We start from the raw sequence: 16,180 nt of genomic DNA on the forward strand, positions 1-16,180 counted from the left end.
GGCTGAAAAGACTGCGTCTTTTTCTGCTGGGAGGGGACTTGAGGTAAAAAGGTGGACTTCCCGGCTGTTGCCGTGGCTACCAATCCGATAGACCGACCCCAAATAATTCCTCCCCTTTATACGGCAATACTTCCATATGCCGTTTGGAATCCGCATCGCCTGACCACTGTCGTGTCCATAGACTTCTTCTGGCAGATATGGACATCGCACTTACTCTTGATGCCAGAGTGCAGATATCCCTCTGTGCATCTCGCATATAAAGGAATGCATCCTTTAATTGCTCTATAGTCAATAAAATACTGTCCCTATCCAGGGTATCAATATTTTCAGTCAGGGAATCCGACCAAGCCACCCCAGCACTGCACATCCAAGCTGAGGCGATTGCTGGTCGCAGTATAACACCAGTATGTGTGTATATACTTTTTAGAGTATTTTCCAGCCTCCTATCAGCTGGATCCTTGAGGGCGGCCGTATCAGGAGACGGTAACGTCACTTGTTTGGATAAACGTGTGATCGCCTTGTCCACCCTAGGGGGTGTTTCCCAGCGCGCCCTAACCTCTGGCGGGAAAGGGTATAACGCCAATAACTTCTTTGAAATTAGCAGTTTTTTATCAGGGGTAACCCACGCTTCATCACACACGTCATTCAATTCCTCTGATTCAGGAAAAACTACAGGTAGTTTTTTCAGACCCCACATAATACCCCTTTTTGTGGTACTTGCAGTATCAGAGATATGCAAAGCCTCCTTCATTGCCGTGATCATATAACGTGTGGCCCTACTGGAAAATACGTTTGTTTCTTCACCGTCGACACTAGATTTGGTGTCCGTGTCTGGGTCTGTGTCGACCGACTGAGGCAAAGGGCGTTTTACAGCCCCTGACTGTGTTTGAGACGCCTGTACAGGTACTAACTGGTTTGCCGGTCGTCTCATGTCGTCAACCGACTTTTGCAGCGTGCTGACATTATCACGTAATTCCATAAACAAAGCCATCCATTCCGGTGTCGACTCCCTAGGGGGTGACATCACCATTACCGGCAATTGCTCCGCCTCCACACCAACATCGTCCTCATACATGTCGACACACACGTACCGACACACAGCAGACACACAGGGAATGCTCTGATAGAAGACAGGACCCCACTAGCCCTTTGGGGAGACAGAGGGAGAGTTTGCCAGCACACACCAAAGCGCTATAATTATATAGGAACAACCTTATATAAGTGTTGTTTCCTTATAGCTGCTTAAATATATATATAATATCGCCAAAAAATGCCCCCCCTCTCTGTTTTCTACCCTGTTTCTGTAGTGCAGTGCAGGGGAGAGCCTGGGAGCCTTCCTAGCAGCGGAGCTGTGTAGGAAAATGGCGCTGTGTGCTGAGGAGATAGGCCCCGCCCCCTATTCCGGCGGGCTCTTCTCCCGGTTTTTCTGAGACCTGGCAGGGGTGAAATACATCCATATAGCCTCATGGACTATATGTGATGTATTCTTTTTAGCCAGAAAGGTATTAACATTGCTGCCCAGGGCGCCCCCCCCAGCGCCCTGCACCCTCAGTGACCGCCGGTGTGAAGTGTGCCTGAGCGCAATGGCGCACAGCTGCAGTGCTGTGCGCTACCTCATGAAGACTGAAAGGCCTTCAGCCGCCGGTTTCTGGACCTCTTCTTACTTCGGCATCTGCAAGGGGGTCGGCGGCGCGGCTCCGGTGACCCATCCAGGCTGTACCTGTGATCGTCCCTCTGGAGCTAGTGTCCAGTAGCCTAAGAAGCAAATCCATCCTGCACGCAGGTGAGTTCACTTCTTCTCCCCTAGGTCCCTCGTTGCAGTGAGCCTGTTGCCAGCAGGACTCACTGAAAATAATAAAACTATCAAAACTTTTACTCTAAGCAGCTCTTTATGAGAGCCACCTAGATTGCACCCTGCTCGGACGGGCACAAAAACCTAACTGAGGCTTGGAGGAGGGTCATAGGGGGAGGAGCCAGTACACACCACCTAGTGGTCAAACTTTTAAATTTTGTGCCCTGTCTCCTGCGGAGCCGCTAATCCCCATGGTCCTGACGGAGTCCCCAGCATCCACTAGGACGTCAGAGAAAAACACTTAGAGTGGAAACCACAAAGGATGTCTTTTTTTTTTTTTTAATATCTCCATAATCTTAATAAAACTTTCCTGTAGAAATTAGTAAAATGGTAGCTAAATATTGAACAAATGCAGTCTGCAGGCAGGAAAAGATAATATTAACTTAAAATTTTGCTTTGCCATTCCATACTCTGGCCCAGATTTATCCAGCCTTAAAGATTGATAAATAGCACAGTGATAAAGTACCAACCAATCAGTTCCTGTCATCTTTCAAACACAGCCTGTGATATGACAGTTAGGAGCTGATTGGCTGGTACTTTATCACCATGCACTTTATCACTCTCCCAGGCTTGATAAATCTGGGCCTCTGTCTCTATATTGAATTTTATGGGAATTAATCTTGCTTCTTTGTGTGAGACTGACAATGCATGAACACAAATTGTACAGATGAAATGTGCAACATTTTGTGGCAAAAGCTGAATGAGAAAAATATTTGCCTAGCAGTATTGAATTGTCACTAACCTGCTGCTACAATGGTTAATATGTCTAATCCCGTCAATGTCTACAAAATTACTAAACTGACCAAAATGACACGTGACTACCTTGAACATCTCAAAGTGAAAAAGAGCATATGCTAGGTTCATGATACACAAACATCTGAAATGGGGCATGGTCTGTGTGAAAGGGGGCGTAGTGGGAGTGCCGCGATCGCAAGCCACACCCACCATTTTCATCACTGAGGGGGCATACCCAGCGCTCTGTGAGCTGCTGGAATGCCCTCTCTCCTTCTGTCTCCAGTGAATAGATGGGACACTGTGGCCCGCAGGTGGGACAGACCCAAAAAAAAACAGGACTGTCCTGCGAAAAATGGGACAGTTGGGAGGTATGCATACAGTATAGATGGGGAATTCTATTAGCCCCTAAAATTTAGTGGGTGTGAAAAACAGGGGTAGCCTTGAGCTTTTTAGCTTCGGGCTATTCAATAAACAGTCTGTTTTTTTGTGCGGTAACAAGCAGAATCATGATAGAGTTAACCGACCTATGTGTTAAGTACACTGTTTTTGCAATGTCGGCAGTTTTAACTGGGATTTTTTTTTCTGGAGCCTGCCGAGGTCCCCCCCAAAAAAATCTCAATATGATCTGTCAGCGGGCTGCATTGGAGGATAATTTGAATAGCCCTGGGGGATCAATTATCAATTAGCCACAGTAAATTGCCACGGTCTAATTTAATCCCCCCCATAGTGTTCACTCTATCTGTGCAGGGTACTGGATAGTGAGGAGAGCATATTTTAATACTGAAGGGCAAAATGTAGGCATGATGGGGGGAATTCAATTTATATTTTCACCAGTAGTCAGCAGATGGTGACCTATTGGAGGTATTCAATTGTAGCTCTGTTCGGGTGCGATTGGCTGCCAGCGCCGGCATTTGAGCTCGCACCCCCGGGGTTGGTGAGCTGAAATGTATTAAAAGTGACCCGTTTGAGCATTCAAACAGGACTTTTCGCATCTTGTGGCTAAACCAGACACTAATGGGCACAATAAATGTGATAACCGGCATCAATTGAATATCGCCCCTGTGATCTCCCATCACTTTAGATGGGAGATCAGAGGGCAATATGCCCCAGATATCTCGCTACATCACGTCTAAAGTTATGCCCTTCAAAATTAAAACATGCCATTCTCACTGATCAGAATCCTGCATCTAGAGAGAAGACTACACATATGAAGGTTTTTGCTAAGCTCTCAGTTGAAGAATCATCTGAATCAAATGAGTAACATCACAGATTTGGGACTGCTAGCTCCACCAATGATATTCCAAGGTTTGAAAGGATATGGTTACAATATTAGCTTAGAAAAACATTTGACTCCCTAAGCCTCAATCAGCCACCTTACGAGGAGGCGCCCACTTGTTTAGAGATGGAGCAATATTTGCAAGAAAACAACATAACAATTTACTAGGTACAAGAGACATCACTAAAGCATTCATGACCAATATTCATGAGACATGACCAATCTTCCTGAGCCCTCTTTCACCGTGAACTGACTGCTTCATTCTCCAGAATATTGCTTTAGACTATGATAGCACTAATTCATTGCGTGTAGGTAACAGATGCTTTTTAATTACATCCAACTGTCAAATGTGCAAAAAATCAACTTCTTCTGAAATATTAATTTTATACTAATGTCAAATCACAAAATCTGTACAGTGCCTATAATATTATTGACAACAGTAAATGTACAAATAGAAAATGTAAACATATCAAAATACAAATTAAAAGTAAAAGCATAATTGTGTTACTTAATTCTGGGTCTTGTGCTAACTTCAAAGCACTGTTACAAAATATTAAACATGCACACCGGTATGCTGCTGACCAAAGCTCCAATTAGGCAATTCATGTACCATTTATAAATTAAAGATGAACAGAATATTAAGAAAAAATATAGTTCTTATTGTTTCATTCGACAAAAACTCAAATCATGTCTAAAATTACAATCAGCAAACTACCTTTGCATAAAACTAAAGAGGGTTCTCAAAATCAAACAAAACATTTCAGTGGCTGAATAGAAAATACTCAAAGTTCCCTAAGCAGCTACCAGAATTTTAATGAGAATTAGTTATCACTTCATACAACATAAACTACATTCAAAAGGACTTTTAAATCAGTTCACATAAGCTTAAGCATACCTTCTTCAGTTTCATGCCAGACAATTCCTTCCAAGTTGACACTGGTGCCAGGTTCACAAGGTCCAAGGCATTCAGGTTCTGTTACTATTCCAACATCACACGTGTTTACACCAACTGATCGAGTCCGTACTAAAAGCTGCTCTACTGGTGCAGCAATAGTTGAAGATGGTGAAAAGTAGGATGGCAGAATCTGAGATGAGATGCTGCAAGAAACTGGTGGTGGCGGAGGGGCAGGCACTGTAAACAGGGGGTCAACCTGGTGAAATAAAAACACATGTTGTTTGCAACATTTACTACTACATATGTATATAAACAATACTTACAAATTATAGGGAAAATTATATAGCATTCTACTTCTTCACAAATAAATTGTAATATTGTAAAACTACTTGTGTCCTGTTGGCAATAAATACCATTTAGTTTGGTTTTCCATAATAAACACACTTTACTTTAAGATGGCATTAATTCTATGACATTTTCTGAGACTTCTGGGTGTTTGGTTGTAAGCCATTGAGAATATATTAAACAGAAAAACCATCACCCAAATCACATTGAATGGAGTAAAAAAGTCATTGAGAGATACATTGATTTGTACAAAGAATGATGCATCATTTAATGGATAATTACCAAGAGCTAATATAGGAAACCTGGCTCCTGGGCACACTTTAGTAACCCAAGTATTTTGATAGCAGTCTGGATCTCAGTAAGGCAGGGAAGGGGGTGGAGAGGTTCATAGAGCACACAGACCTCTACCCAATTGCTGAAAGGACCAGAACAGCAGGATGTGGATAAAACGGGTGTGGGGTGATAGACACCACATGTTAGACAGACATTAGGTCGACAGGGTCAAAAGGTTGACAGGGTCAATATGTGGACATGAAAAAAGGTAGACAGTACAAAAGGTAAAAAGGGTCAAAAGTCGACATGAAAATAGTAGACACAAAAAAGGTAGACACCATTTTTTTTGCATTTTTGTGGTTTGTGTGGATGGTTTTCTCATCTGGGACCCCCAATTGTAGAAAGGCATCCCCTCACTGCACTCACCACAAGGTTTATAACCAACTCTATGCCGACATAGATAGAGAAGGTATGAAATAGTCCAAAAACATTAAAAAAAGTGTTGACCCTTTTTATGTTGACATTTTAACCCTGTTGACCTTTTGACCCTGTCGACCTAATGTCTAACATATGGTGTCTATCTATTGACTGTCTAACTAGACACTGTCTAGTCTATCTATATGGATACCGGATTAAACAATGGGCTGGCTGGGGAGAGGTTATAGTCTTTACTTCTTAAAACACAAACCATAAAAAATCTGAAGTTAGTACTAACACCTCTATAGGGTGCAAGTGCAGGCATGAAACACTACATATCAACCCACATATTGTCAATATTATTCAAGCTTGTGTGTACAATGAAGCCCATCCCAAACCTTAATCTTTTGTTTCTGCAAGTACTTTAATGTTGACTTTCATTGAATCATTATCTTGCTGAAATGTCCAAACCCTCTTCAGATTTTATTTTTTTTATCATTAGATTCTAAAATGTGTTACTGTTTACTCTGATCAATTCTATTTTTTACCTGGGCAATATTTCCTGTATCACTGGCAGCCACATAGCGCTAAAGCATAATATATTCATTGACAAGATTTCCTATTCTACTATTGGTTTTTCTCGTAATGTATTTTTGGTGGTGGTGTCTAAAAAGTGATTTTATTTCATTATCAAACAGTACTTGGGATCAAAAAGTTTATGATCTATTGAAGTAATGTCTTGCATATTTCCGATGTTAACTTTTGCTAAATAATTGTGGGAAAGATTTTCCTGCACACAAGTCTTTTTGGCATCGGCTACATATACTATGACATGTAGCCGACTGTTAAGAGGGGTACACATGGGGAGATTTCTCCCGGAGATTTGTGCTGAGCAATCTAGCACAGACCGCTGAGCACACATCTTCCCCCCGCTCAGTAATCAGCGCAATGTGTGCTGAGTGAGGGGGGGGGGGGGTCATTTTACCCAGCAGTGAAATGAGCGATCTACTAGATTTGTCATGCATGCATGCCAAATCTAGAGCCGGTGAGAGTGATGCACGGGGCCGTGCATCGCTGTCACCGGCACCCCAACACATGGAGCGATGTGTTCTTAATTTCTAAGCAATCTAGTCAGATTGCTTAGAAATTAAGTGAACATCGCTATGTGTACACCCCCCTTTACTCTTCGCTAAACCTTTTGGAGTTCCACTGCAGAAAGGTTCTTATTTACATGTCCAATTACTTTATGAGCCATTCTATCAAATGTGCCCCTTAACATCTGAACTTGCAGACAGTTTAAATTCCAAGCTGGAAGTATTTCAGTCTGTTTTTATAGCCTTCACCTGTTTTTGAACAGTCAACTATCTTTATTTTTAAAACCTCCCAGAACTGTTTAGAGGAGCCCATGGTTGCAAAGAGTAGTCAAAACAACTTATTGAGGTCTTCAAAAATATTTGCAAATTAACTGGTAGGGTTCCTAAATAATTTAATATGCCATATTGATGTATTTCTTCAATCTGTTACATTCAGCAAATAAATATTAATTCTACACAATGTGTAGAAATGTCAAGTTTACATTTGAGCTCTGCAGAGGTTTTGCCCACTTCTTGTCCCTTAGAGGTTCAGTGAAAGATCCAGTTTGATAAGGGGTGCCAACATTTTGCATTTAACTATATAGGAGTTTTATGCACCATTGGGGGGAATGCAATAGTTTCTCCCTGCATCCACCACTAGATGGTGCCCAACAGAGCAATACAATTGCTGCTTCGTTCAGGCCCAATAAGTCGCAGGGGGAGAATTCAGACCACAACCCCCCCATGCTGGCAAGCTGAAATGTGTTAATAGTGACCAGTTTGAGCACCCAAATGGCACTTTTTGCATCTTGGCCAGAACTTTGGTCAGGTTTAGCTGTTTTACAAGGCTTAACCCTTCTGGATGCAATTAACGTAATAAAAAGAGAATTTGAATATCCCCTCCCCTCCTATATACAGTCACTTCAGATAGAAAACCAGACATGATAAACAATTTAATTCTGCCCATCACCTGTGCATAGTACATTGTCAGCATTGGTGAATATTTAAAATGTACTGTATTTTCACAAAAGATGGACAGCTTATGAACAAATGATTTGCTCAGCCAGGAGCTTGAACACTACAGAGAGTAGAACTAATGTATTTATAATAGAGATCAGGGTCCTCTACTTTGTAAAGTGTTTAATATGTAGTCATGGACCAATGAAATCATGTCAACAAACTGTTCAATGTGCATTTGACATGGTCTATGAATATATGTCCTAATAAGAATCATTGTGTGTGGACATGTAGCTATTGGACTATAAGCACAGCTCTAATGGCACATCAATAGATATTGATATGTTGCTAAATGTCTTTGTCTTCATTAGTTTAATTTTCTTTAAATGTCACATTAAATTAAAAATAGCATACTACATAAACTGCAGGTAGAAGTAAACTTTGAATGTAAGACAACAGAATAAAATGCATGCAAACCACTTTTACAAATCTGATGTTATTGTTAGTATTGTTATTACATGTAATTTACATAGAAACTGGAAAGAGGATGAGCAGAGAAAGGCAGCTATTAAAGTGGAAAAACACACAACAGTCTAACAGCTGCCAGTGGTAAGGTGACAAACCAAGCAGAGAGTCTTTATAGTCTCACACTGTTATTTTAACTTGATGACTGCCAGGTGTTGATGCACATGGAGTAGTAGCCAAGTGATTTGTCAAAGGATTGTCAACATACAGAGTACACACATATAGGTGTTCACTGAATATTTATAGATGGACAGGTCTCTTACAACACACAGTACTTGTCCTACATAAACTTTATCTAAAGAAAAAAAAAATCATTGGAAAAGAAAAGGGTTGCTATTGTAGCTTTCATGTTATATATAGAGGTACAATTACAGGACAATACATAAAAGCTGCTGTACACAAATAAGCTATAAGTAACATGCCAACATTGACATTGATACAATGTACAAACTTATATTTGAGATTAAGCTCTGAAGAATGATTTTAAATACTGCCTGTAAACCTAGAGAAAACTAATGAAGTCACTGAAAGGCTATAGACAAAAAGTTGACAACAACTGAGTGATATGTGGGATACACTGTAATATCTACAAGGTTCAGTCAACAACTTGAATTAAAATGCAGACTACTGAATATCACAAGTACTAGGTCATCTCATATTTTAAGATAAGCAGAAATTTGCATTTATGTAACTAAAGTGGTAACTAGAACTTGCTGACAATGTTCGATCTGCTATTATATATACACACACATGTACACACACACAGATAGATCAAGATCGATCGATCGACAGATAGAGATAGATAGATATGAAAAGGTCAGTGGTAACAATATAATAGCACTCAGAATAGTGAGTGTTGGGCAAGTGTGACACATTGGAAAATTGCATTATTGTTATTTAGCACAATATTGTGCAGTACTTTGGTCCAAGCTGCACAGACAGTGTTTTTGCCATCTACCTTTTGGTGCTTGAGACAAACAAAAATGGACATGCCCAAGGCCAAATGGAGAAAACAACATTTGAAGCTGGTATCGACCAAGTTGTTCAATGTCCTTGGTATTTGGTCAACACTCCTATTCCTGTTATCAAACCACAAACTCCATTACTGGACATGTAGATGACATAACTAGTGTTTAATATACTGACTTGTAGAGGAAGAATAATACATATATAGATTTCTAGCAAAAAAAAAAAAACAATTACAAATTTGTATTATACATCTATGATGTGAAAGATCAGGTAATTAATTGGAAGAAAAATTATAAAGCAATGGAATTATGGTTTGGAAAGACATGTGGAACAAACTGTTTCTAAGCCACATTTGTCAGGGGATATGCTAATTAGTTTATCTTAGATGCTTCAAGGAGAAATGCATAACAAATAATACCGGTTTCCAGAAAAGGATAAACCTGCAGCTAATCCATAATGATAGAATCACAAACTACCTCTAGCTTTTATTTTCTTAATGTATAGATTTATAAATAAATAAAAGCAATAAATTATACACAATGCATGATACAATAGTTCACAGGTTCTCAAACTCGGTCCTCAGGACCCCACACAGTGCATGTTTTGCAGGTAACCCAGCAAGTGCACAGGTGTATTAATTACTCACCGACACATTTTAAAAGGTCCACAGGTGGAGCTAATTATGTCACTTGTGATTCTGTGAAGAGACCTGTAAAACATGCACTGTGTGGGGGCCTGAGGACCGAGTTTGAGAACCTGTGCAATAGTTGATCAAGTAAAATTACTGCAGGATAGCACTGCTGTCTAATTATGAGTCAGACAACAGCTATGTGAACACATCAATTATAGGCCACAGCCAAAAGCCCTTGAGATCTGGGAGATTAGTGTCCAATCCTTGGCTTTAAAAGCTTGCATCATAAAGATTATTAATAAGGGGAGGGATGAGCTTGCCACAATAGCCCAGCCACTGAAACAAGACTTCCTACCAGTATGTCTAAAATAGCTTAAATAACAGACTTGCATGATTTATGAATTGTAAAACGGACAATGGATCTGAATAGGCTTTAACAAGTATACAAGAAAAAAAATCCTATATACTTAACATTAGCAACAATACTCACAATAGTGACTGGGTAACAAGTGTAGTACTTTACTTTAGGGCTTATGATTAACAAGACAGGACTAATCAAGACAGTTATTTGACAAAACCAACATTTAAAGACAAGGATAAATATACTGTGTTAACTACGAAATGTATGATGAAATTATTTACAGTAGATAGAAATTAAGGGGTGAATTCAACTAAAGGTGACATTGAATAGTGACGGGAATGAGTAACAGGAGCTATTCAATTAGCCGAGGATTTCTGCTTGCACCATCCTGAGGTGCGGTGAGAAATCAGATAAGAAGTGTCACGATGTGAGTTGCATGTTTACCACCCACACTAACAGCATAATTTAATGTAAATAAACTGCATTCTTTAGGAGCGGTGACCTGCATCTCCTAACTTAAGTTTGGGATGACATGCGGCTAATTGAATAGCTCTGTGCACTCATTTCCAACACTATTTAATAGAATATTTAATTGAATTCCCCCCTAAGATATTTGAAATGATAATACAATATATTATATTATCTACTATAAGATGCTGTAAAATGCCAGTACAGTCAGAGGCAGGCTATTCCTCCTCCCACTACCATCTCCTCCTTCTGCATGCCCCCTGAGGATGGAATAAGACAGGAATATGGTAGAGAGAGAGAGGATGTGGAAAGAAAACCGAAATTATGGAAAGGAACAAAAAAAAAATAGTTTTGACCACATTAGGCAGCGACCCTATAACTACTTTTATACAGTTCTCTAGCATGGCATATACATCAGCCATAACCGCCAACTTAGTATTGTGTAAGATCCCCCTGTAACACCAAAACAGCTTCAAGTATTCAAGGCATGGACTCCCCCGGACCTCTGAAGGTATCTTGTGGTATCTGGCACTAAAACATTACAACGGATCCTTTAAGTCCTGTAAGTTGCATGGTAAAGTAAGTGAATAGCTCCCAGGTACAGACTCATTTCCTTAATATCTCCAACACTTAACACAGCTAATACTATGGAAAACTACCGAGCAACCGCTAGGATATTATTTACACAATTGAATTAAGCAGGAGACAAAATTATAGCACACCATAAACAAAGATTTACCATGGTTAATTGAATTCCCCCCTTAGTTATTGACTTGGTGGGTGTGTTTATTGCCATTTGAAAATACTCAAGAGCTTTAGTGGAAGTCATATCAGAGCTGAAAAAAAATCTCTTAGTAGATATCCTTCATATAACATAAACTTTATAGATTTTAAAAGAAAAAAAAAACATATTAAAAAAAATATTAAATTATAACTGGTCCAATTTAGCAGTAGTTAGAATTGTATAGTTAAACATACTGCCTGCAGGATTTGAGTAGGCTTTTTTTCTTTTCAATTTTAAACTTGATAGAACTTATCATTGAGGTTTATTGTTGTAACCTACGGTCTTGTAACTGTAGAACTTATTTTTATTCTCCATCCTTGTAAAAAATAAAACAGTATGTAGTCAAATGGACATATTCTATAACAGATATTAACATACATTTATAGATTTGTTTTTTGTGTATTCGACTGCAGAGTCTCTGTTCACAGTGCTGTAACCCAAAGACCAAGAAAACATATTGTTTACACACATACAGTACATACTGTATATGTGGCAGGCATATTGCAGGAGGCAGCATGTGCAGCTATCCTATAGAAAGGAACAGCTGTCAATTCATAGACCACACAATCCCTTTAGGGCCTTTACATCCGGAAACTAATGGGGAAGACATGAAAGACAATTAACCCTTGTGCAGCTGCTTTAAATTTTTAGTAAATTATTTTTTAATGATCAGCATTCAAAATATTCTATTAGCAGAAATCAACTTAGCCCCATAAACTGAAGTCGCCAAAGGTAGCTCTTAACTCCACTCTACTTGCCCATCACTTGCTTTTGAAGTGCAACATAAAATAACTCCTTACTACATTGGCAAATTCTATACATCTACAGTATGATAAAATGAGTTGCATCATTTTATGGTTAATGTCATCCTTTACATACATAAAAGCACATACTGCAATTATTGTGTTCTGGTGCTTGCAATTAATATTTCTATCAAAGCACTCATTTCACATAACCATTAATCACTGTGATACCAGAGAATGTATATATGTGTGTGTCCTCATCAAACAGCCTACTACAGGATTTTACTTAGTTACAATAAATTCTCTCTTTGTAAAACAATAGCAATTAAAGATACATCATTTAAAATGTCACAATAGGAAGGAGGCATGTGGTATGAATTATTTACAGTATAGGTCCTAGAACTACACGACTAGCTCAGCATAATTGTTTAGTTTCTCACACAGATTTCATCTGCTGCATTTGGAAACTGGTTCAGACAGAGAATAAGACATTAGTCACATTACACAGTCCTGCCTGAATGTTCAAATGCCTCTAACATCAATATACTGGCTGTAACCACCCTTCGTAAGATGACGGAGCATGGGCAAGTACCACTCTCTACCCCAGAGGGATGACAATATTTCCCACATATAGGGGCCAATTTATCACATCCGAATCTGAGGATGCAGATGAGATGTGATAAAGGGGTTTATTTATAAAGCAGAGAAAAACCCTGCTTTTTGGAAAACATGTTTTTTCCCTGCTTTGTGCTATTCACAATGCGGGTTACCATTGAGAAGTCGCTGACTTCTCCAGCGGCACCCTGCTCCGTGTCCGAACGAATCGCATCACCATTATTTACTATGGTGAGTGCGATTCATGAAGGAATGGAAATCTCTGTTTTCTGCTTCTCCAGTTTGTTCATATTCACCATCTCAGATGGCGTAACCAGATCAATGCTTCCCTGCTCTCTGCTTGGCACCTGGTGCTAACTCTGACCCCTGACCTCCCAGCAGCCCCTGCAGCCTCCTGGGAGCTCAGCTGCCGGTGTACACGAGAAGGAGCCCACCAACTCCCCCGCCAGAGGACCATAGGAGAATACAGTACCGCTGGTGCCCAGGATACCAGATTGCATCGCCGGAAAGGTAAGTATACATGAATTGCTACTTACCAAAGCTATATATCACCTCAAACTGATACGATGCATAGTGATAAGTAACAATTCATTTTGTTTAGTTTTGTACATGAATAGACCCCAAAATCGTCCCAATCTGCAACGTGATAATTGATTACATTGCAGGGATGTATCAATAATTGCATGCAGAGACAGAGCCTGCGAGAAAGCAATTCCATGCAGCAGCATTTTGGGGTATTTTTCAAGACAATTACCCCGAGCATGTGCTGCGCATGCACCGCCGGGTACACCCCCACACCCCACACTTTTCATACTCACCAGACCCAGGGACTGATGATTGGAAGGCTGCCGGTCTTTGGCTCTTCTTCCTGCTGTGACCCCCGGTGCTGTAAAGTGAGCTGCTGCTTTGCAGCATCACTTTACTGCGCTGGGGATCATTACAGTAGCAAGAGAGGATCCGATGACTGGCAGCCCTCCTGGATCACCAATCACCAGTCTTTGGGTAGGGCAAGTATGATTGTATTCTCTTTTTATACATACTGAACAGCTTGCATGTCCATCAGACATACATACTGTAGCTAATCACACTGAGACAGCTGTGCAGAGGTACAGGATTCTCAGTGAGCCATTTGAAAGTGTAATTATCACAGGGCTCACTGAGGGTGTTTACTGTTTTTTTGGGGGTGGGGGGGATTTGGCCAGATCACATTTCCCATTATAAGTATGAGAAATGCGAAATGCGATCTGGTTCCTAAAAAGGGTAATAAAGCGTTTGTAGCAGTTTTTCATGAAAATTGGCTCCAAAAGCCTTTCAATACATTTCAAAATAATGTGGAAAGGGTGCGGAAACACACTTTTTCACATTATAGTAAAAAAATAAATCTTGAATAGGTTGGCTGTATATTGCATTTGTTTTCTTTTTATAGGCAGGTAGTCACAAAGATTTAAAAGGAAATTAAAGCCCCCTAGGCAAAACGAAGACATGCCACTTTACACAGCTCTCCATTGCCATGCTTCCATGAGCAGACAAGATGGCAATACTTAGAGAGACTATTGTGCTTGTTCAAATTCACAAGCATTCCCCTTTCTCACTTTTTTTAGTTTTAATTCAGACAGTTAAACAAAAGAAGCCATCCACACTGCCAATAACTAGAGTGCAATTGCTGGGAGTAGTCCGGCTTATCTGGTTCTAGTCAGACATCATAAACAAACCAACACATTTCCCTATGACCCCCCACCCCCACCTCTTTGTTATTTTAAGAGACACAGAAGGCTTAGAAGTTGGGTCCTCACAATTCATTACCCTGCCTCCCTTGTGAAAATCCAGGGAGCAATACCACAACAGTGAAACAATCTATAGTCAGACATTCATTTCCTGTACCTCACCACCTTATTCTTAACTCTTTTGTCCGTAGCAGTTGGCTACCAACTAGGTTTTAATCTGTAAACAAATGATTTGCTCTACAATTAAACTATTCATTTCTATTCCCCCCCCCCCTCTTCTTGTAGGAGGTTGGCAGCGAGCCAATCTGAAGGCTCATACTCATGATGGTTAAAAGGCAATAAGCTCATTTAGAGTTTATAAAACTGTAAGCCGTCAACAAAGACATTTAATGCTTCTCAGAAGCACTGTGACTTTTGCCTGCAGAATTAATAACGTTAAAAAAAAAAAATATATATGACTCCTACTTGTACTGTCAAAGTGCTTGGCGTCACTCAGTCAATTATTGCAAATAGCAAAAAATAACAAACTGCTTAACCTGTAAAACATCTTTTGGTTATTATTCAAAAACAGAAACAGATGATACCTTGTAAGTGTGTGTGTGTGGGAGGGGGTGGATTTCAATGAGGAAGCGGAATCGTTTTGAATGGCAAATAGATTTTAATATGCAAAAAAACGCACAAAAAAGCAAAACACATTATTAATGCAGTATATTATTGAATGCACCTGTTTAGCCAATTTGAAAAGTAGATTTTTTTATTTTGCTTTTTTCTCCCCCAGATATTCCATCTATCTTTGTGAGGGAGGGGAAATGGGTACGGGTCATTGGGTCGACTCAACTTAGGTCGACAGTCATTAGGTCGACCACTGAATCTCGACATGGGCATTAGGTCGACAGGTGAAAAGGTCGACATAAGTTTTTGGACTATTTTTGGTGTTGTTTTCTTTGTAAAGTGACGGGGAACCCCAAGTAGTGCACCGTGTCCCCTCGCATGGCTCGCTATGCTTCGGGCAAGGTGCCTCGCTTCGCTCGGCATAGATTACCATTCCAATCGTAGTCCACGTGGATCGTCAAGCATGGAAAAATCCACAAAATGATTTAAAAAAAAACTCATGTCGACCTTTTGACCTGTCGACCTAGTACATGTCGACCTTCAGTGGTTGACCTAATGGCTGTCGACCTAAGCACCATATCCCGGGGAAACTATGTGGTTGAAAATAAAACTGATATTCTATCAATTACTAGACCATGAGCTACTAATTAAGTCACCTGTGCACAGCATGGATATAATTTAAAACGTGGACCATTAGGGTGCCTTGAAGACCATGTCTGGGAACCTCTGGGCAAGAACAAGGATTCACAGCGTCAGTCCACAAGTATCACCAACAGGTCATGTTTTATGGATTTCTGTAATGATGCACATGTGTGTTAATCTAATCTGGGGGGTCAGTAATTATCCAACCTTCCTTCACAGATGGAAATCCTCAAAAATAGGTGATCTGTTAAGAAAACTTGAGGGCAGAGGTTGAGAACCACTG

The 16,180-nt window shown here is 40.1% G+C and overlaps 1 protein-coding gene across 7 annotated transcripts in view; it reads right to left on the minus strand.

Annotated features, from left to right (window-relative positions):
* ZNF608 (zinc finger protein 608) overlaps nt 1-16,180 on the minus strand; it is a 139,037-nt gene that overhangs the window by 64,841 nt on the left and 58,016 nt on the right. For all 7 annotated transcript variants that reach the window (XM_063964235.1, XM_063964232.1, XM_063964230.1 and 4 more), the window contains one exon: nt 4,759-5,014. In XM_063964235.1, the coding sequence (XP_063820305.1) occupies nt 4,759-5,014 (256 nt within the window). The remainder of the gene's footprint in view (nt 1-4,758; nt 5,015-16,180) is intronic.

Source organism: Pseudophryne corroboree, chromosome 1, assembly GCF_028390025.1.
Source record: "Pseudophryne corroboree isolate aPseCor3 chromosome 1, aPseCor3.hap2, whole genome shotgun sequence".
Lineage (NCBI taxonomy): Eukaryota > Metazoa > Chordata > Amphibia > Anura > Myobatrachidae > Pseudophryne > Pseudophryne corroboree.